Source organism: Rhinoraja longicauda, chromosome 32, assembly GCF_053455715.1.
Source record: "Rhinoraja longicauda isolate Sanriku21f chromosome 32, sRhiLon1.1, whole genome shotgun sequence".
NCBI lineage: Eukaryota > Metazoa > Chordata > Chondrichthyes > Rajiformes > Arhynchobatidae > Rhinoraja > Rhinoraja longicauda.
Genome location: NC_135984.1, coordinates 10,982,342 through 11,004,796, shown reverse-complemented (window position 1 = coordinate 11,004,796; position 22,455 = coordinate 10,982,342). Strand labels below are relative to the sequence as shown.

The window sequence follows — 22,455 nt, the reverse complement described above, 5'->3', positions numbered from 1 at the left end:
GAAATAGCGGGACACTGGTCCGAGACCCACCGCTGATCCTTGCAAACAACACTGGTCTCAGCCCTCCAGCCAGGACAACATCCTCCACAATTCCAACAATATTTGTGCTGTCTCCACATTTACGTTTGTACGTATATGTTGTTCTGACTGGAGGTATGAAACTCACCACTGATCCTTCCAAAACAACACAGTCCTCCAGCCTGAACAACATATACATAAACATAAAGGTGGAGACAACACAAAAATTGTTGTTGTGGATAATGCAGAAGGTTGCCAAAGGATGCTGCAGAATATAGATCAGATGGAAATTTGAGCTAAGAAATGGCTGATGGGGATTAAGTGTGAGTTGTTGCACTTGGCGAAGTCAAATGCAGGAATGTTGAGGAGCACTGATGTTCAGAGGGATTGTAGGGTGCAGGTGCATAACTCTGTAAATGGCAACACAAGTGGACAGGGTGGCAAAGAAGGCTTTATGGTTTCACACTGTGTTTGTTCAGTAATCGTTACTTTTGGAAGTGACAGGTATTAAATCTAACCTCGGGTAATTAGGATGCTCTCCTTTGAATAGAGACCGGGGGAAAGCTGTAGCGTAATTGTACACAATGGTGTGGAGCTCTGACTGAGGATAAACTGCTGAGAATTGGAGAAAGAGATAATTGGAGAAAGACTCAATGAGAATAGGAACTCTTTTCTGAAAAGCAGCTGGTCGTGCTCTGGAGGGGCTACCGTAAAGGGCAAAAGAAGCAGATTCAATAGAGACATTCCCGAGGGAAATGGAAAAGGTTGCAATGTGGTGAGAAGTGAGCAGTGTAGCGGCAGGCAGTAATTGGCAGCTGCATCTGAAGATCGGCTGGAGCTGCAGGTATCCGTGATTCACAAAATGCCAAGTGCTCTGTGCACGGAGATAAAGCGTACTGTTTAGTTTAGTTTATTGTCACGTGTACCAAGGTACAGTGAAAAGCTTTTTGTTAGGAGCTATCCAGTCAGCGGAAAGACTCTACATGATTACAATCGAGCCGTTCACAGTGTACAGAAACATGATAAAGGGAATAGCATTTAGTGCAAGATATAGTCCAATTAAAGATAGTCCAATGATCTCCAATGAGGTAGATGTTAGCCCAGGACTGCTCTCTAGTTGAAGACAGAATGGTTCAGTTGCCTGATAGCTGTTGGCAAGAAACTGTCCCTGAATATGGAGGTGTGCGTTTTTACACTTCTGTACCTCTCGCCTGATGGGAGAGGGGAGAAGAGGGAGTGTTAGTTCCACAAACACTAGTGTGGTCTATGTACACTGAAATACTCCAGCACCGGAGTAAAACACAGGAACTACTTTTTCACGCTAAATCTTAGAACTGTATAGCACAGAAACACTAGATAATAGGTGCAGGAGGAGGCCATTCGGCCCTTCGAGCCAGCACCGCCATTCAATGTGATCATGGCTGATCATTCTCAATCAGTACCCCGTTCCTGCCTCTCCCCATACCCCCTGACTCCGCTATCCTTAAGAGCTCTATCTAGCTCTCTCTTGAATGCAGGCCACAGGCCACTCGGTCCAACTATTCACTGGGTACCTTTCTGTTTTGTCCCTATTGCTCGGTCCATTGCCCCCCCTCCCCGCCCCCTCCCTCCCCTCCCTCCCCTCCCCCCCCTCTCCTCCCCCCCTTGCCCTCCTTGAAAGTACACATTATTAAAAATTTCAACGTACCTTTCCTACTTCACACCCTAATGTACAGAGAAATAGTACAGGTAAATATATACCCCTAATGTACAGATAAATGTACCCCTAATAGACAGGTAAATGTTTCTCTGAGGTATGGGGAAATAGTGTGGGTAAATGTGCCCCTAATGTACAGGGAAACAGCAGTCAGTTCAGAAACACCTTTCAATAAAACACACCTTGTTGGTCTGCAAGATTTTGGCATGGAACCAGGCAGGTAAAACGTGGAGCCACAGGTAAGCGTAAGAACGAATAGCGTACACCGGAGAATATTCCCAGGTCTGGAATCCCGTTCCATACAACAGAAAATGAATCTGGAAACAAAGACATGAGACGTAAATCACATGTTCAACAATTTAATCTGCTTGCAACTTCATCTCACAGAGTCACTCTCAGAAACACAACCTTCGCTGATATTGTGTTGTTCCCTTATCATGTATCTATACACTGTCAATGGATCGATTGTAATCATGTATTGTCTTCCTGCTGACTGGTTAGCACGCAACAAAAGCTTTTCACTGTACCTCGGTACACGTGACAATAAACTAAACTGAACTGACAGAACAAAACAACACAACCAGGCCCAATACCACAGATGAAATGTGTAGGAAGGAACTGCAGATGCAGGTGTAAACCGAAGATAGACACAAAAAGCTGGAGTAACTCAGCGGGACAGGCAGCATCTGTGGAGAAAAGGAATAGGTGATGTTTTTGGTCGAGACACTTCTTCAGATTGAGTCACCTATTCCTTTTCTCCAGGGATGCTGTCTGACCCGCTGAGTTACTCCAGTTTTTCGTGTCTATCTCCAATGCCACAGATCTGGCTGCCGCTGCTCTCCCCTGACCGGTCATGCCTGCCAACAGTATCCACAGGGGCATCCCTGGTGTCGAGGAATGGCCACAGCGATGGCCACAGGCCACACTCCGCTTACTGCCATTTTGGGTGGTCACCCATCTATTTCTGACCCCTACCCTCAGCAAAACCTCCTCCTCACTGTAAATCCTATCTGTGCCCTCAGTCTCCAGGATAATCCTGAGGTCATCTAGCTGCTGCTCCAGTTCTCAAACGCAGTCTGTAAGGAGCTGCAGCTGGAAGCACTACAGTTCGCATACCGTCCGAACAGGTCCACGGATGATGCGGTCTCCCAGGTTCTGCACACCTCTCTCTCTCTCTCATCTGGAAAGCCAGAAGGGGGGCTATGTGAGGATGCTGTTCATTGACTTTAGTTCAGCTTTCAACACAATAGTCCCCAGCAGACTGGATGAGAAACTGCTGGAACTGGGGCTTAGCACCCCTCTGTGTGCCTGGGTCCTGGACTTTCTCACCGCCAGGCCCCAAGTGGTCAGGATGGGAGAACACACATCTAGCCCCCTCACCCTGAACATAGGATCCCTCCAGGGTTGCGTCCTTAGCCCCCTACTGTACTCCCTGTACACACATGACTGTGTGGCCAGCTTCAGCTCAAACTCCATCATCAAGTTTGCTGATGACACTGTGGTGGTGGGCCGGATCTCCGACAACGATGAGAAGGCCTACCGGGAGGAGGTGGCTGATCTGGCACTCTGGTGTCAGGACAATAGCCTCCTCTTGAATGTCAAAAAAACTAAGGAGCTGATTGTGGACTTTAGAAGGGCTCAACATCCAAGGACGTACACACCACTGGAGATAAATGGGTCTACTGTGGATAGGGTGAGCAGTTTTAAATACTTGGGAGTCCACATCAAAGAGGATCTGACATGGGCAACGCACATTGCCACACTGGTGGGTAAGGCAAAGCAGCGCCTTTACCACCTTAGACAGCTGAGGAAATTCAGAGTGTCTCTGAGGATCCTTCATTGCTTCTACTCTGGGGCTGTAGAGAGTATCCTGTCCGGCAACATTACAGTCTGGTTTGGGAACAGCTCTGCCCAGGACAGGATGGCCCTGCAGAGAGTAGTGCGTTCGGCAGAACGCACCATGGGAACTACACTCGCCCCCCTGCAGGACCTATACATCAGGAGGTGCAGATCGAGAGCAAGCAAGATTATGAGGGACCCCTGCCACCCCAGCAACGGACTGTTCCAGATGCTACGGTCAGGCAAACGCCTCCGCTGTCACGCTGTGAAAACGGAGAGGATGAGACGGAGCTTCTTCCCACAGGCCATCAGGATTGTCAACTTTTATAACTCCAGGGACTAAATTTTGTCTTCTCTGTATTAACTTTTATTTATATGCTGTAACTGTAATTCTTTTTTTTGCACAATCCGCAGGCATTGCCACTTTCATTTCACTGCACATCGTGTATGTGCATGTGACAAATAAACTTGACTTGACTTGACACACTGGAAGTGTCCTTGACTTTCTATATCCTGCAGGAGGACCACACCGCCGCCTAGCTGCCCTCTCTACTGCACAAGACCAAGGAACATCTACAAAACACATGCAGTGCAGGCCTGGGTTGCCACTGTGAGCAGAAGCTAAAACTCTTCAATGAACTTATTGTAACTTCATTGGCGCCAAAACACGTGGAGACTCTTGTGTACTGCCTAGGTGATGTCTGTGGTATGATTTTACCGGGCCGTATGCAAACAAAGCATTTCACAGCACCTATGTGCTTGTGACAATAACGTACCATTGAATTATTGAATAGAAAGAAAGTACACAAACCCTCTCCAAAGTATCTTATTTAGTTTAGTTTAGTTATACAGCACGGAAACAGGCCCTTTGGCCCACTGAGTCCCCGCCGACCAGCGTTCACCTACACTGGCATTATACAAAACACTAGGGACAATTTACAATTCTTACCAAAGCCAATTAACCTACAAACCTGTGCGTCTTTGGAAAGTGTGAGGAAATCAGAGCAATCAGAGAAAACCCAAGCAGGTCACTGGGAGAACGGACAAACTGTACAGACAACACCCGTAGTCCGGATCAAACCTAGGTCTCTGGCGCTGTGAGGCAGCAACTCTATCGCTGCGCCATCGTGTCACCTTTACGTATCAGCTCGAGTTAAATTCTTGTCATCCCAAACAAACAAACAAATCATCAACTCTCACACTGGAGCTCTCAGACTGGCAGTATCTGACTTACGGGCTCCCAGTAGTTGAAAGTTTCATCGCAGTCGGAGAGGTTGCTGAGTAAGGCGGCGCAGAACCGCGCAGAGATGAGGCACTTGAAGGCCGTGGATCCCTCGGGCGCCCACACCTTCACCGACTGCCTGCAGAGGGGCAAACGTTGGAGGTAAGGGGAGGGGGGGGAAGCTGGTCGGGGCACCGGCAGTCAGGGGGAAAGGTATGGCAAGATATGGTACGGGTCGCAGACCAACAAACAAGTAGAAAATTTAATATTTGGAAGTTAACACTGCGTTTATTCCATTAACAGGAAACGAGGTGCCAGACACAACAATACACTGAGTGGAATGTGGCAATGTTGTGGAGAAACCCACATGACTAGTTTACTGTCAACCCCGTGACTAGTTTAGTGTGGAGGTACAGCATGGAAACAGGCCCTTCGGCCCACCGAGTCCACACCAGTCCAGCAATCACCCCGTACATTAGCTCTATCCTACACACTAGGGACAATTTTACAGAAGCCAATTGACCGACAAACCTTCACGTCTTTGGAATGTGGGAGGAAACCGGAGCACCTGGAGAAAACCCACGCAGTCACAGAGCGAGTGTGCAAACTCCTTACAGACAGCACCCGTAGTTCGGATCGATCCCGGGTCTCTGGCGTTGAAAGGCAGTAACTCTGCTGCTGCGCCACTGTGCCATGAGCGAATAAATAATGTGTTTTTAATAATATGGATTTATGTGAGAAACAGGGTGGGTAAGCTGCCCAGAAAATTCCCTGACCACCTTCAACCCATTCCACCGGACCTCTGAACATTCATTCCACCAATGTACTTGGAGTATTGAGCTCAGTTTTGGACTACAGGAAGGATGTTGTTCAGCTGGAAAGATGATTTACAAGGATGTTGCCAGAATGTAGCCCCCTGAGTTTAGTTTAGTTTAGTTTTAGTTTAGAGGTACAGTGCGGAAACAGGCCCTTTGGCCCATCGAGTCCGCGCCGACCAATGATCCCCGCACATTAACACTACCCTCTGCACACAAGGGATAATTTTACATTTTACACCAGCCAATTAACCTACAAACCTGTACGTCTCTGGAGCTACAGGGAGAGGTTGAGAAGGCTAGGACTTTCCTCCTTGGAGCACAGGAGGCTGAGGGGTGATCTTAGTGAAGTGTGTAAAATCAAAAGATGTTCTTTTACACATTTCATTGGGATTAAACACTTTTTAAACTTCCCTTTTAATTGCAGGCTTCAAGGACAAGTGACTGACAGTAAACAGGGAAACATTGTCACAAAGGTGAGGGGCAGAGATACAAGCTAACGAGGGTGGACAATGTAACCACAGGCCCTTTGGCCCACAACGTGTGTGCTGAACATGATGCAAGACAGCAGCAGAGAGAGGGCCGAGGCCACAGAGCAAAGGGGCAGAGAGGATTCATTCAATCATTCATTCAGGAGTGAGGGAGCAGCAAAGCCTCAAAGTAAAAAGGAGCATGGAGCGTAGAACAGCACAGGAATGGCCTTTCGGCCCACAATGCATGTGCTGAACATGATGCAAAAGACAGCAGCAGAGAGAGGACTGAGGGGTGAAGGGGCAGAGAGGAGTGAAGGAGCAGCAAAGGCTGAAAGTGAAAAGGAGTGAGGAGCGTGGAACAGCACAGGAACGGCCCTTCGGCCCACAATGTCTGTGCTGAACATGATGCCAAGGCCAACCCTTAACTGCCTGCACATAATTCACACCCCTGCACATGCATGTGTGTCTATCTAACAAGCATTTTAAACAAACTCCACTATGGTGTCTGTCTGCACCGTCGCCCACTGACAGCGGGTTGCAGGCAGGCAATCTGTGTGTGAAGACAAGGCAAGGCAAGGCAAGGGCGGACAATGTAACGAGGAGCAACTCTGCAGCAGCGCTGGGGGAGGAAGGGGATGAGTGGATGGATACTGTGTCGGACACAGGCTACCGCTGGGCCCGGCTCCAGCTTCACCCTCACCCGTTCTTGCTCTCCGCACACTTGTCCTCCGCCCCACTCTCCTCCCGCGGGGCCCGGCTGCTGTCTCCAGCCGCCCCAGGGCCCCAGTCCGCCGGCGGCCTCCTGCCTCCCGCCCGCTGCCTGCTCCGCACCGCCATGGCCCGGCGTCTGGCGTCGCTGGGCGGGGGAGGCCGCTCACTGCAGTCGGGCCACTGCTCCTGCTCCTGCTACCGCCACGTAGCGCAGCCCAGCGCAGCCTCGCCTGCAGTCCGCTTGTCTTGTGTGTTGTTGTCTTAATTGTAGTTTAAATATAATGTAGTGTTTGCGGTTGTGTTTTATGTGTGTGGGGGGTGGGACTGTTTTATTTTGTTTGGTGTTAGTTTATGATTGTATGCGTTATTGCATTTTTATTGATTATTCTTATTGTTGAACTGCGGGTGATTTTTTCATTTCACTGCACATTTATGTGTATGTGACAAATAAATGACTATTGATTGACTATTGACGTCCCAGCCCCCAACCCCCAGTCCCAACCCCCAGTCCCAGCCCCCAGAACCAGTCCCCAGCCATAGTCCCCAGCCCCAATCCCACTCCCCAGCCCCAATCCCCAGTCCCAGTCCCAAACCCCAGTCCCAGCCCCCAGCCCCCAACCCCAGTCCCAGCCCCCAACCCCAGTCCCAGCCCCCAACCCCAGTCCCAGCCCCCAACCCCAGTCCCAGCCCCCAACCCCAGTCCCAGCCCCCAACCCCAGTCCCAGCCCGTCCCAGTCCCCAGCCCCAGGTCCCAGTCCCCAGCCCCAGGTCCCAGTCCCCAGCCCCAGGTCCCAGTCCCCAGCCCCAGGTCCCAGTCCCCAGCCCCAGGTCCCAGTCCCCAGTCCCAGTCCCCAGCCCCAGGTCCCAGTCCCCAGCCCCAGGTCCCAGTCCCCAGCCCCAGGTCCCAGTCCCCAGCCCCAGGTCCCAGTCCCCAGCCCCAGGTCCCAGTCCCCAGCCCCAGGTCCCAGTCCCCAGCCCCAGGTCCCAGTCCCCAGCCCCAGGTCCCAGTCCCAACCCGTCCCACTCCCAGCCCTCAGTCCCAGTCCCAATCCGCAGAAAACACCCCAAAGACCAGACATTTGTATCAAACGTGCGGCTGCAAATAACCAGCAGCCAGGCAGTATCTATGGAGAGAGAAAGAGAGAGAGAGAAAGAGAGAGAGGGAGAAAGAGAGAGAAAAGAGAGAGAAAAAGAGAGGAAGAGAGAGAAAGAAAGAGAGAAAAAAAGAAAGAGAGAGAGAGAGAGAGAGAGAAAGCGAAAGAGAAAGAGAGGGAGAGAGAGCCCACTCAACTCCAACTTCCACTGGAAATAATTATATTTTTCATCCAAATAGCTTAGGTTTATTATTGTCACGTGTACAGCGAAAGCTTTCCTACTATCCAAAAAGATCAGATAATACTGTACATCAATACGGTCAAACTCCAGTACAATAGGTAAAGGAGAAGATTGAGAGTGCAGAATATTTAATATCTCAATTACTTTTTATTGACTTGAGAAATGTTTTAGTGTAAATGCTTTATCTTTGCAGTTTGCCCATTTTTAATGGGTTTTCTGTCATTAGATTTGACTGTGATCCAGCAGGTTTGTTCCCTTAGCTACTGCTAACAAGGCCTGTTTCCTTTATCATTGTTACTTTTTTGTGCATATCTTTCATTCATTTGTTCTATATCTCTCTGCATCATCGTCTATCTCTCGTTTCCCTCTCCTATGACTTTCAGTCTGAAGAAGGGTCTCGACCCGAAACGTCACCCATTCCTTTTCTCCAGAGATGCTGCCTGTCCCGCTGAGTTACTCCAGCATTTTGTATCAACCTTAGATTTGTTCTCTCGGCTCTTTGTTCACATTCTTTGTCATCGCTGACAGACACACAAAGTACTGGAGTAACACAGCAGGTCAGGCAGTATCTCTGGAGGACATGGATAGGTGACGTTTTTGGATTGGGAATCTAAGGGACAAACCGAGATCTCAGATCTACAAGGTTTTCTTGGAACCCTGCAAGATAGTATTTTTCATGATTGTTTTGCCATAAAAAATTAAAACAGTGTAAATTCTACAAGATAGCATGAGGCAGTTAATACGTAGCCACTAACAGTGTAGCACTTCTCTGCCTAGTGGGACTAGGGCCAGGAAACAGCCCCCTGCAGTCAACCACAAAGAACCATACCACGGTGAAATTAAACTGACGAAAGGTGGATGCTTGGAGGCACAACTTGCAGATAATATTGCAACGTTTAAGAAACATTTAGACTGGTACATGGATAGGATAGGTTTAGAGGGATTTAGTTTAGTTTAGAGATACAGCGTGTAAACAGGCCCTATGGCCCACCGTATCTATGCCGGCAAGCGATCCCCGCACATTAACACTATTCTACACACACACTCGGGACAATTTTCAATTTTACCATCAATTAGCCTGTAGGAGTTTGAAGTGTGGGAGGAAACCGGAGATCCCGGGGAAAACCCACACAGGTCATGGGGAAAACGTACAAACTTCGGACAAACAGTACCCATAGTCAGGATCGAACCCAGGTCTCTGGCGCTGTAAGGCAGAAACTCTACCGCTGCACCACCATGTGGTCACTAACCGTGTAGCCCTTCTCTGCCCTGTCTATCTATCTCTGCCTTAAATATATTCGCTGACTTTGCCTCCACAGCCTTCTGTGGCAAAGAATTCCAGATTCACCAACCTCCTCATCTCCTTCCTAAGATGGATATGGGCCAAATACAGATAGGTGGGACTAGTGTAGATGGGACATGTTGTCGATGTGAGCAAGTTGGGCCTGTTTCCAGGCTCTATGACTATGTGACTGAGTTATTTCGTCCAAGTGGAGAGTCTGTTAAAAGCTAAAGCAATGGTGAAATATTCTTACTCCCAATTGTTCCTCTGAGGATGTTGGTCGCGATGGGGAAGAAGGTGATGGAATGAAAATAACAACTCGCAACACATCACAGACACATCCATTTATTTGTGAAATTCTTCCTTCAGCTTTAACAATTTATTTTTACATTTATTCTGTAGCAAAAATGTTTCTGAGGCACTTCAGAGGAGTTATCAAAAGAAATTGGGCTGAGTCACAACAGGAAATATTCCAATAGGTGACCAAACAATGATAAAAGAAAGTTTTGAAGATTATCTTAAAGAGACAGAGATTTAGGGAAGAAATTCAAAGGGTTGGGTTTGTGGACGCTGAAGTCACAGCCTACACAGGCTCTGTAGCGGCATAGTGGCGCAATGGTAAAGTTACTGTCTCACAGCGCCAGAGACCAGGATTGATCCTGACCCCGGGTGCTGTCTGTGCGGTGTTTGCATGTTCTCCATGTGACTGCATGGATTTCCTCTGGATGCCGCAGTTTCCTCCCACATCCTAAAGACGTGCAGGTTTGTAGGTTAATTGGCTTCTGTAAATTGTCTGTTTCCCCCAGTGTACAGGGAGTGGATAAGAAAGCGGAATAACATAGAACTAGAATGAATGGGTGACCATTGATCCAGAACAAGGGGCCACAGTTTAAGAATAAGGGGTAGGCCATTTAGAACTGAGATGAGGAAAAACTTTTTCAGTCAGAGCTGTGAATCTGTGGAATTCTCTGCCTCAGAAGGCAGTGGAGGCCAATTCTCTGAATGCATTCAAGAGAGAGCTAGATAGAGCTCTTAAGGATAGTGGAGTCAGGGGGTATGGGGAGAAGGCAGGAACGGGGTACTGATTGAGAATGATCAGCCATAATCACATTGAATGGTGGTGCTGGCTCGAAGGGCCGAATGGCCTCCTCCTGCACCTATTGTCTATTGATCGGTGTGAACTCGGTGGGCTGAAGGGCCTGTTTCCACGCTGTATCTCTAAACTAAACTAAACAAATATGGGAATGATCAAGAGGCTAACATTGTCTTTGGCGGTAGCAAAGGTTGACTGGTGGGAAGGATGTTACTGTGAAGATAAAAAAAAGTTTACATATACTGGAATCTGGAAAAAAGAAACAAGGCAGCAACTGGAGAGGCAAAAGGTGGATGTCGACGCTTCGGGTGGAGATGCAGATGGGTCCCTGGATACTGGCGAGGGGGAGTGAAAGGCATGGGTTTACACCTCCTGCAGTTGCACAGGGAAGTGCTGGGGAAGGGATGAGGGGCGGGGGAGGAGCGAGGAGCAAACCAGGGAGTCACAGAGAGAGTGTGGTCTTTGCAGAATGAGGAGGGAGGGGAAAGTGTGGCTGGTCAGGAAGTGAGCCGGAGGTGGTGGAAATGGCAGAGGAGGATGGTGTTGGATGTGGATGCTGGGGTGGGGGAGGTAATGAAAAGCAAAGACAAAGGGAATTGTGCTGTTCCATCTGGGGTGATGAGAGCAGACATATGGGAAATGGAGGAAATGCATGAGAAAGCTCCACCAATTTATTGCCACAGACGGCTGTGGAGGCCAGTCAATGGATATTTTTAAGGTGGAGAGTGACAGATTCTTGATTAGTAACGGTGTCAGGGGCCCTGGGGAGAAGGCAGGAGAATAGGGTTGAGAGGGAAAGATAGCTCAGCCATGATTGAATGGCAGACAATAGACAATAGGTGCAGGAGGAGGCCATTCGGCCCTTTGAGCCAGTACCGCCTTTCAATGTGATCATGGCTGATCACATGGGTAGAATGGACTAATTCTGCACCTGGAACTTATGAACATCAACTACGGCAGAGGGAAAGCCACATTTCTGAAAGAAAGCAGACCCAAAACGCCAAGAGTAGATGGTCTCAACTTGAGAACAAACGTGGCAGAGGCAGGGAAATAAATAGGGAGGCAGGGTGGGAGAAGGTGGCTGTGCGATTCGGAGTTTATAGAAGATGTCAGTGGGAAGTCTGTGTCCTGGGATGGAGACAGAGATCCAGAAGGGGGAAAGAAGGCAGCAGGAGTAAGTTGGGGAACCACAAGGATTCCAAGGTAAAGGATTTATTTGCATTTGACAAGGCAAGAGCTGATTAGGAATAGTAAGCATGGCTTTGTGCGTGTCTTATACATTTGATGGTTTTTTTGAAGAGGATTGAAGCGTCGGGTCTCTGGCGCTGTGAGGCAGCAACTCCACCGCTGCGCCATCGTGCCGCACTGAGGTGGAAAAAGTAAATGGCGGTGGAATGCCGTTATCGTAGAGTTATTTGGAATGCTTTCTGCAGTTCCTCGCGGAGATCCAGCTGCATTTGCAGCGCCTGTCGGTACGAGAGAGCTCTGTCACACGACTGGTACGTTAACCTGTAACAGCGGCTTCTCCGCATGGTGTGAGGGTGGCAGTAACTGTCGATCAGTGTCATACATCTGACCGTCTCTCTGCTGACCCGCCTCACGGCAGCGTGGACCTCCAGCTCGTCTGGCCTCTCGTCGCTGTCCGCCCAGAAACTGAGATCGTGGGTGTAAGCGGGGGGGTAGAGCGAGAAATCACAGAAAGGTTTCAATTCTGACCCGCTCAGCTGGTTCCAAAAGCGCTCATCGAATGTCCAAAGCAGTCTCCAGTCAGGTATCTGGTACAGCATCAGGGACAGCAGGTCAAGGTTTATCGCAGCAACACACACACTCAGCTCACCACCCATCTGCTGGCAAGGAAAGAGATCCAACTTTCCAACAGCATCACTTATAAAGTCCGACGATACCACGTCCTTAATATAAATATTCCAGCATTTTCCACCGGTCTCCTCCATTAGGACAGTTGGATGCAAGTTCTGATCCACCTGGGAGATTTCTGAACCGCTAGTTCTCAAGGTAGACTTCACCAGGGACGTGATGGTGTCCTCTAAAGAGCTCATAAATAGGTGGGGGAAATCTGGTTGTCGCTTATCGTTAAAAGCACCAACCAGCACCATCTCATGGAATGCAGGCATGGTTTGTGGAGTAATCAGGCGTTTCCTGAAAACAGTGCCGCTGAATGTATAGATGACTCCAGCTCTGAAGTCTGGTCTTTGCAGCACTTTGTCCAGGTATCCTGTCAGAGTTGGGCGGAAACAGTACCTGCAGCAAACTTCGTTCAAGTCAGGATCCTCAGCCCGGTTTAGCATTTTGCAGTCCACGGTTTTGTCTCCTTGGCTCAGATTCGACATGGGCACTGAATATTTACAGGAGGGACTGGTAAAACATTGACCATCTCTGCACCTGCACTGATCCGCCCAACAGTTTGAACGGGAAACAAAATAAAGCTCAGGCCGACGAACCTCAGAGTCGATGCGGGGGTATCCAGAACAGAACTCTAATAGCAGAGGAAACTTGTTCTCCAGTTCCTGAACAGCTACTTTGGCTGCAATCCGCTTTTTCAACAGTTCCTTAATGACATTCACTGGGTGATTTGAACCTTTCTGAAGAAAATTCCTGCCAAGGTAAAAAATATATTAAGAGTTGTTGCAACAAGTCAATATTTCTTTACATGAAGAGATTCTTAAACAAGAGTGGGTAGTGATGAAGATGTAGTGTGAAGAGGGTTCCATGGCCAAAACTAATTGCCAACATAACCCTACGCGGGCTACAAGAGTTTTAGAGTCATAACAGCACGGAAAAAGGCCCTTTAGACCGACTTGTCCATGCGGGCCAAGATGCCCAATCTAAGCTAATCCCAATTGCCCGCATTGGGTCCACATCCCTCTAAACTTTTTCTATCCACGTCCTTTCCGAATGCCTGTCTCAACTACCTCCTCTTGCAGTTTATTCCATACACCTACCGCCATCTGGGTGAAACAATTGTCCTTCAGGTTCCTATTAATGCTTTCCCCTCTCGCTTTAAACCTGTGTCCTCTGGTTCGCTCCCCCCTACCCTGGGTAAAAGATTGTGCATTCACCGTTTCAATACTCCTCATGATTTCATACAGCTCTGTAGGATCACCTCTCAGCTTGCTGCGCTCCAAGGAGTGAAATCCTAGCTTTCCTAATCTCCCAATCTGGAACTGCTGCACTATAATGCTGAGAACTACATTATGCACTCTGTATCTTCCCCATTGCTCTTCCTATTGTACTTGACTATACATAAGTATTGTACTATCTGATTTGATTGAATATCATGCAAAACAAAGCTTTTCACCGTTCCTCTGTACATGCGACAGTAAGAAATCTAAACCCAATTAACTTTAAATAACACCCTTTCTCTGACCTGTTGTTACAGCAGTGTGGTGTGATGGGGAGGGGGGGGGGGCTTTAAATATTGTGGCCACCAAAATCTTAATTTTAAATCATTTTTGAAATGTTTCAAATTTAAAATGTTTACAAGGCATTTCGAAAGGAAAGGCCCAGGGGGAATGCGGGCCTAACATGGGTTTAAGGCGGGCAAATGGAATTAGGGTAGGTGGGCATGATGGTTGGCATGGACCAAATGCACTGAAGGATCTGTGCTGTATTGTATATTTCTGTGGTTCTATAATCGACCAAAGAAACAAAGGCAACAGGCAAAACCCTTTCACAGAAGAGGCTGCAAGGCACCTGACTGACTGATGGAAGCAAATTCAATCACAGATTTCAGGTTACAGGTTGGTTTAATTGCAAAACTATTGTAATATTTTAATCAAATCCTTTTAATTTCTCCTTTCCTACTGCTTTGTGGTGAATTGAGTTCTGAAAATTACATCAATGCTGCTATCCAAGTCCCCTGTCACCAGCAGACTCGATGACTCAGACTGATACTGTCGACCTTGACCCAGCCTGACCAGGGAGATTCCCTATTGTCATCACTGCCAAATGCCAATACGTGGGTGCTCTACCGCTGGAGTGGCCCAGGAACAGAGTAAACCCATGGGCTTGACAATCTCAATCCAGCACAATGTCCATATGTCTACATACAACATATATGCAGAGTGCTCACAAGTTCTTGGAGTAGAATTAGGCCATTCGGCACATCGAGTCCACTCTGCCATTCAATCATGGCTGATCTCTGCCTCCTAATCCCATTTTCCTGCCTTCTCCCCACAACCCTTGACACCCGCTCTCATCAAGAATTTGTCTATCTCTGACTTAAAAATATCCACTGATGGCCTTCTGTGGCAATGAGTTCCACATATTAACTACTCTCTGACTAAAGAAGTTCCTCCTTACCTCCTTTCGAAAAGAGCCAAGTCAAGTCAAGTCAAATTTATTTGTCACATACACATACTCGATGTGCAGTGAAATGAAAGTGGCAATGCCTGCGGGTTGTGCACAAAAAGAATTACAGTTACAACATATAAATAAAGTTAATAAGTTACTAAACATAGCACAAAAAGTGTCGACAAAAATTTAGTCTCTGGGGTTATAAAAGTTGACAGTCCTGATGGCCTGTGGGAAGAAGCTCCGTCTCATCCTCTCCGTTTTCACAGCGTGACAGCGGAGGCGTTTGCCTGATCGTAGCATCTGGAACAGTCCGTTACTGGGGTGGCAGGGGTCCCTCATGATCTATCTCTGACTTAAAAATCCCCCATTAATTGTGAGGTTATGACCTCTGGTCCTAGACTCTCCCACCAATGGAAACGTCCTATCCACATCCATTCTATGCCCTTCATTATTCTGTATGTTTCAATGAGTTCCCCCCTCAATCTTCTAAACTCCAGCGAGCAGAGGCCGAGTGCTGTCAAATGCTCATCATATGCCAACCCACTCATTCCTGGAATCATTCTTGTAAACCCCCTCTGGACCCTCTCCAGAGCCAGCACATCCTCCGATATGGGGCCCAAATTTGCTCACAGTATCCAGGTGCTATCCATGTCCCTGTCATCGACAGACTTGTTGACAATGACTGAGCCTGTCGACCTTGTACCCTGTCGTAGCTGGCCCAACTAAATCTTCCGGCATTTAAATGGTATTCGCCACAGAGTGCCCGGCAGAAAAGCAAGGTCTGGGACAGTCTTTAGTAAAATGTGGTACCAAACTCAACCTGTTTATTTTATCAGCAAGTTCTTCAGGGATCTGGAAGGAATAGTGTTCATTCCCAATCATAGTTTCCATTATAAATGGCTTCATCTTATCAAGTGGCAAACTTCTCATGAAGACATGGGTCAGCGCTCCATCCACACGGAAGGACTTATCTTGACTCCTGAAAGAAGAAAAATTAAAGCTGCAGTTTTACATGTTTTATATTGAAGTGTTTACACCTTTTATAATAAAAGCATTTTTAAAATCTGCTCTAAGGTATGTGTGATTTTTCAGTTCAAATTCAACATCAATGTTAGTGCCAGGCAGTGGGGTGTGTAGAAGCACTTACAAGCCACGTTGTTTTAAGTTTAAATTTCAGTAAGCAAAAAAACTCACTATTCATTTCATAGCCATGTGTTTTGACTTCCCCATGTCCAGAATAGCTTCTTTGCCTATATTGTTATTCCTTGAAGTGCAAAGGCTGAGGGATGATCTTATGGGCATGTATAAAATCATGGGGAGTATAGATAGGGTGAATGAACAGACCATTGTACTAAGAGAAAGGGAATCAAGAACCAGTGGCTTAAGGTGAGAGGGAAAAGATTTAATAACGCGAGGGACAACGTTTTCACTCATCGAGGGTGGTGGGTATATGGAACGAGCTGCCAGAGGAGGTAGTTGAGGCAGGTACAAGGACAACATTTAACAGTCACTTGGATAGGTACTTGTGTAGGAAATGTTCAGACTATAGGGAACATGGGCAAATTGTAGATGGCATGATGAGGTAGGCCAAAGGACCTATTGTCATGGTGTGTGACTATGACAAATAAGACTTTATTGTATTGTATAAATAGGTTTTTGGCTACAAAGTATTTTTGGATGTGAATGGGGTTCATGAAAGCACCCATTACATTCTGCCAGCAGTTTCCACAGTCCCAATATCCCATGAAAGCTTAGCAGCAGCACAGGGGAGTTATGATTGGGCGTTTCAAATAAATGGGTTACGTCTCTGATTAAACCAGGGATCAATATTTAATTGTGCTAATATTGCCAATAGATCATTAACGCCATGGCTGGCATTTTTCAGGGTAATGAAACAGAACACTGCAAGCAAGTCAAACAGCATCTGTGGAGGGAGAATCGGAGGCAATGTCTCAGTTACTGACCTTTGCTGGATTTTCACATTTCCCCAGTATTCTGGTTTTATATTTCCCGGTTCCTGCTCTTCACTGCAGAGGGTGAGGAAACCGCGCACACTCACAATTATACATGTGGTTGCATATGTCTCGTCCACCAGTTACCTACCTGTAACCCGTGCTGGTGTAGCCACCGTGACAGGTGGCGTCAAATGCTTTCACTTCACTCAGGATGAACCCTGCTCCTGCGGCCTGGGCAACGATTTGCCAGCTGTCGTGCCAGTGTCGTGCGGGCTGGTCGGCACCAGTCCCTCCCTGCCCCCGACACAGGGTAACCTGCACGTCACCTGTCGCAGTTACTACCTCTGCACAGCTGGAAAAGAACAGTCTTTGTTAGTGCTGTCGGCCCACTCAGTAACATTCAACTCGCTGTATAGCACGCGAACATGCCCTTTGGCCTATCTTTGTTGCCATTCTGCAGTAATCCCATTTGACCAAATTTCCCTCTAAACCCTCCCTATCCTTATATCTGCCCAAATATCTTTTTAATGTCTTATTAGTATCTGCTTCCACAGCTTCCTCTGGCAGCTCATCCCAGATAAGGACTACCCTGAATGAAAACGGTTGCCCCTAAGGTCCCTCTTAAATCTCTCCTGTCTCACCTCAAACCTGTGCTCTCTAGTTTTAGAATTCCCTACCTTGGGATGCACTGTAAGGAGTTTGTACGTTCTCCCCGTGACCTGCGTGGGTTTTCTCCGAGATCTTCGGTTTCCTCCCACACTCCAAAGACGTACAGGTATGTAGGTTAATTGGCTGGGTAAATGTAAAAATTGTCCCTAGTGGGTGTAGGATAGTGTTAATGTACGGGGATCACTGGGCGGCACGGACTTGGAGGGCCGAAAAGGCCTGTTTCCGGCTGTAGATATATGATATGATATGATAAGGACTGCAAGCGTTCACTTTATACAATCAGATGTCCTTTATAAGTAAACTTCTACAGGTAAAACCACGCAATGGAAACAATATCATATTACGCCACCCTGTGCCAAACTGGAAATTCACCCCCAAACATGGGAGTCCAAGCAGAGAATCCCACCCCTCTGTCGGCCATTCATACCTACCTCCTGAAAAATGTTGCCAAAAGCTCTCTATTTTTTTTCACTCCAGCCTTCCTGCCACAGTGTGGGAAATTGAAGATAACTCTGTCGAAAAGCCTGCCTCTTAAAGACGGACATTCCTGGATGTTGGTACAGTCCACGAGAAAGTGGGCCTCTGCTCCTGGAGAAGGGGTTACAAAGGACATTGCATGAGCAAAATTCATCTCCTGAGTGCACGAAATGATGATTTATAACATTGAACTTTGTTATTTAATCACCAAATCGATTAGAAGGTTGAAGTAAGATACAGTAACTTCGGAGTACAGAGGAGATTCAACAGCTTATTCCTCGGATGAGAGGGTTTCCCATCGAGAGTGGCTGGGCAGTTTGGTTTTCTATTCCTTATAGTTAAAAGATGAATGAGGGGTAACCTGTCTCTGACAGATAACATCCTAAGAGGACTTGACAGGCAGAGGTCTCCACTGGTGGAAGAGTCAGGAGCAAGGCGATGTGAACACAAAATAAGGGGCCAGTCATTTTTCGATATGATAGAACTTTATTTATCCCAGGAGGGAAATTGATCTGCCAACAGTCATAAAACACAAAATACTTGAAACATGAAATTAAAGTGACGAGTAGAAAGGATTGGGGATGTGCAAAGATTGGGGGGGGGGGGAGTGGGGAGAGTCAACTGCACTCCCAGGTCAACCTTCCTGATGAGCTTGTTAATCCTGTTGCCGTCCGCGGCCTCCGCCCTGCTGCCCCAACACATGGCAGCGAAGAAGATGGCACTGGCTATCACCGATTGGTAGAACATCTGCACCATCTTACTGCAGACTTTGAAGGAGTGGAGCCTTCTCAAAAAGTACATAACTGGGGTGGGTAGCAATTCCTCATCTTAGAAGGTGGAATTCTCTGGAATTCTCTGCCTCCAAGGGTGGTGGAGGAGGATCATTCAATACATTTGTGAAAATTGATAAATATTTGAAAGTTCAGAGTTGCGGGCAATGGGAAACCAAGAGGGAAGGACACAGAGGGAGGGGTGGGGGTGATGGAGGGGGAGAGGAGAAGGGCACTGGTGATGTTGAGCTGGGGGTATGGGTTATAAAGAATGGTGTACATGAGAGGGCCAGGTTAAATGGAGGAGGGAGAAGGGAACAGTTTGTGGACAAGTTACCAGAAATCAGAGAATTTAATATTCATGCCGTTGAGTTGTGGACTACCCAGGTGGAACATAAGGTTGTGTTGTGAACGTGAATCCCTCACCTTTCTCCAATAGGCAGTTGATATTCTTGGCAGCGTGTTCGTGCTTGGTTATTGTCTCTTCACTTTCATAGCAGGTTGCCACAACCTGAATATCTCGGGACACACGATCACACAGGGAGGCGGAGAAGGAGAAATTGCCCTCTCCCACGAGCAACACACTGCCTCCGGGTCTCATTGCCTTTCCAGTCTGAAAACAGAGGCAAACTTCTCAAATCCCATCGCACAAAGACAAACCACGTGCTCTCAAACCATCACAGCACTCAACATTGGCCCTCCACAATGCAAACCTATTTATATTAATTTATTTCTTTAATCTTTTGCTTTCAAATTCACCCATTGTCTTATTGGTTCCTTTTGTAACATCCTCCGGACACACCAATTTCCAAGCTCGTTCCTTCCTCCAACTCTGACCACTTCATTCAATGATTGAATGATATTTTATTGTCTCATGTGCCTAGGTACAGTGAAATGCTTTGTTTTGCATACAACCCGCTAAAATCATACAGCAGACCTCACCGAGACAGTATTTTGTGTTCACCTAGACAGTACACAGGTGTCACCACATTTTTGCACCGACAGTTACAAATGTTCTCTGAACAAGTCCTATCTATTGGCTCCCACCCCCCTCCCACCCACTGGGTCCCTCTCCATTCTCAGCCAGGTCCTCCAATATTCTTAGTGGCCGCCACAATTATAGTTTGCCACCAGTCATGTTCTTTGATCCTGGCACTGGAATTCGCTCTCTCAACCTCTATACCTCAGGGCCACAGCGCTGGAATAAAGACACAAGAACAAAAGACGCAGAGAGCAGACCCATTTGGCCCTTGCCACCATTCATCAAGATCGTGGCTGATGTCCTCCGTCATTGTCATTTCCCCTGCCTTAACCCTCAACTGTTTCGCAGAAATCTACCAATTCTTGCTTTGAATTAATTCAATGACCCTTCATGGTTGAGAATTCCAAACATTCTCATTTACCTCATCCCTCCATCAGAGGGAAGAATTTACCACACAGTTGGCTATCCGGGTGGCTAGCTCTCCCTGAATGCCAAGATTGAACTTTTCAGAGACTTGGAAGTTGCAAGGTGCTGCAGGAATGTAGAGACTCTCTACGTGCTGTTCCACAAGACGGTCTATTGCCCCTCGTGTGTAGTATGATGTGACTGGATAGAATGCAGAATAAGCTTTTCACTGTATCACTGTACGGGTGATGATAAATAAACTAATCTAAAGTCCAATCTCCCCAATGATCCATTCAATTGCTGGAAGACATGGATGCCTCTGTAAAGACACACAGAGGGTGGTGGGTGTATGGTACAAGCTGCCAGAGGATGTAGTTGAGGCTGGGGCTATAATCTATATACTAAGACTCTCGAAGATATTTATTCACAAAATGCTGTTGTAACTCAGCATGTCAGGCAGCATCTCTGGAGAGAAGGAATGGGTGACGTTTCGGGTCAAGACCCTTCTTCACACTGAAGAAGGGTAAGGGTCTCGACCTGAAACGTCGCCCATTCCTTCTCTCCTGAGATGCTGCCTGACCTGCTGAGTTACTCCAGCATTTTGTGAATAAATGCCTTCGATTTGTACCAGCATCTGCAGTTATTTTCTTATACTAAAACTCTCGTTTGTTATCTTGTTTGTGACTGAACTTCAGCCAAAACGGTACACGATAGCGTGACGATTTTAGGCCCACCTTACTCACCATTGTCACTTTAGTGATAATGCAAGTAGTTTTATTGAAATCGGTGTTATATTTTTAAAGTTATTCACATTTTAAGAGGGGAGGGGGGAGTGGGGGATAGGGGGTTAAGGAGAGTGGGTTAAGGAGAGAGGGAGGGGGGGAAGGAGGGAGGGAGAGGGGAGGAGGGAGAAGGAGGGAGGGAGAAGGAGGGAGGGAGAGGGGAGGAGGGAGAGGGGAGGGAGAAGGAGGGAGGGGGAAGGAGGGAGGGAGGGAGGGGGAAGGAGGGAGGGAGGGAGGGAGAAGGAAGGAGGGAGGGAGGGAGAAGGAAGGAGGGAGAAGGAGGGAGGGAGGGAGAAGGAAGGAGGGAGAAGGAGGGAGGGAGAAGGAGGGAGGGAGGGAGAAGGAGGGAGGGAGGGAGAAGGAGAGGGAGGGTGGGAGGAGGAGAGGGAGAAGGAGGGGGAGAAGGAGGGGGAGAAGGAGGGGGAGAAGGAGAGGGAGAAGGAGAGGGAGAAGGAGGGGAGGAGAAGGAGAGGAGGGAGGGTTAAGGAGGGGGGAAAGAGGGAGGGGGAGGGAGGACAGGGTGCTGCACCAATACAGGAGAGGTTTGGGCCCAACGGGTCCACTTGGTCTAGTAACAATTAAAGGACATTTGGACAGATGCATGGAGAGGCCAGGACCAAGTGGGACCAGTGTAGATGGGGCATGTTGGTCAGCATGGGCACGTTGGGCCGAAGGGCCTGCTTTGTCCGTGCTGTGACTCTATGACCCACCTCCCTCCGGGGCGCAGGGTCAGACCGTTCGGCCCATCAGGTCCGTGCTGCTGCGGCCACGGCTCGGTGTCGAGGCCTAGCTTCCCCCACGGAGCCTCGGCCTCCCGCTCAGCCTCCGCCGGCCCTCAGCCGCTGGTCCCAGCGCCCGTCAACACACAGATGCCGCCGTCCCCGGGTCCTAGCGCCCGCCCATAGATAACAGAGCAGTGCAAGATCGACCACTCGACCCTAACAACCGTAGTACGTCACGGCGCCATTTTAGTAGGCAGAAACTTGCAGAGACATTTTAAAAGAAAAATAACAAAAATCTGTGAATTGATAGATGAGATGTATTCTGCGTGTTTATGGTATCATCGCACTTACTGTTCCCCCAAAACCAAAGATACGAGAGGAACAAGAAGAACCACTCCGTCGAAATCAGTGTTATACACAAAGGAGCGTGGCGGCCGCCATTTTAGTAAGCAAAACCCGCCGCTCGCAGTGTAATCAGTGTTGTGGGGGAACTGTATGTGTGATTATACCTTAATAATGCAGAATATATCTCATCTACCAATTCACAGATTTTTGTTATTTTTATTTTTAAATGTTTCTGTAAGTTTCTGCCTACTAAAATGGCGTCATGACGTACTACGGTTTTTAGGGTCTAGTGGTCTATCTTGCTCCTCTAGTATCTTTGGTTCAAATACCGATGACACTGCGAGAGGCATAACGAGCGGCGGGGTTTGCTTACTAAAATGGCGGCCATTCCGCTCCGTTGCCGACGACATACTTCAGTATGGGCGATTTCGACGGAGTGGTTGATCTTGCTCCTCTAGTATCTTTGCCCAAAACGCTGATTACACTGCGAGAGGCATACCGAGCGGCGGGATTTGCTTACTAAAATGGCGGCCGTTTCGCGCCGTTGACG

At 47.9% G+C, this 22,455-nt stretch overlaps 2 protein-coding genes across 3 annotated transcripts in view; both read right to left on the bottom strand.

Moving 5' to 3' along the window:
* Positions 1-22,455, bottom strand: part of alg9 (ALG9 alpha-1,2-mannosyltransferase) — a 166,529-nt gene that overhangs the window by 95,190 nt on the left and 48,884 nt on the right. Inside the window, exons 1-3 of one of the 2 annotated variants that reach the window (XM_078426917.1) lie at positions 6,764-7,003; positions 4,788-4,914; positions 1,897-2,031 (exon numbers count right to left, since the gene is read on the bottom strand). The exons of the other annotated variant lie outside the window; for it this stretch is intronic. Coding sequence (XP_078283043.1) covers positions 1,897-2,031; positions 4,788-4,914; positions 6,764-6,900 — 399 coding nt within the window. The 5' untranslated portion in view covers positions 6,901-7,003. Of the gene's footprint in view, positions 1-1,896; positions 2,032-4,787; positions 4,915-6,763; positions 7,004-22,455 lie in introns of those variants that run through there. 2 annotated transcript variants of the gene reach the window in all.
* fdxacb1 (ferredoxin-fold anticodon binding domain containing 1) lies at positions 9,758-21,758 on the bottom strand. The gene is made up of 6 exons (XM_078426565.1): positions 21,549-21,758; positions 19,096-19,282; positions 17,854-18,010; positions 16,902-17,105; positions 15,619-15,777; positions 9,758-13,097 (listed from the first exon to the last, which is right to left on the bottom strand). Exons 2-6 carry the CDS (start codon positions 19,268-19,270, stop codon positions 11,885-11,887), a joined length of 1,908 nt encoding a protein of 635 aa, XP_078282691.1. The 5' UTR covers positions 19,271-19,282; positions 21,549-21,758; the 3' UTR covers positions 9,758-11,884.

Coding starts and splice junctions, on each gene's coding strand:
- fdxacb1 (XM_078426565.1), bottom strand. CDS start 19,270: ATGAGACCCGGAGGCAGTGTGTTGCTCGTGGGAGAGGGCAATTTCTCC. Junction 17,106..17,853: donor TTGGCAACATTTTTCAGGAG/GTAGGTATGAAT, acceptor GTTCTTTTCCAG/CTGTGCAGAGGTAGTAACTG. Junction 15,778..16,901: donor TACACCAGCACGGGTTACAG/GTAGGTAACTGG, acceptor TTCTTCTTTCAG/GAGTCAAGATAAGTCCTTCC.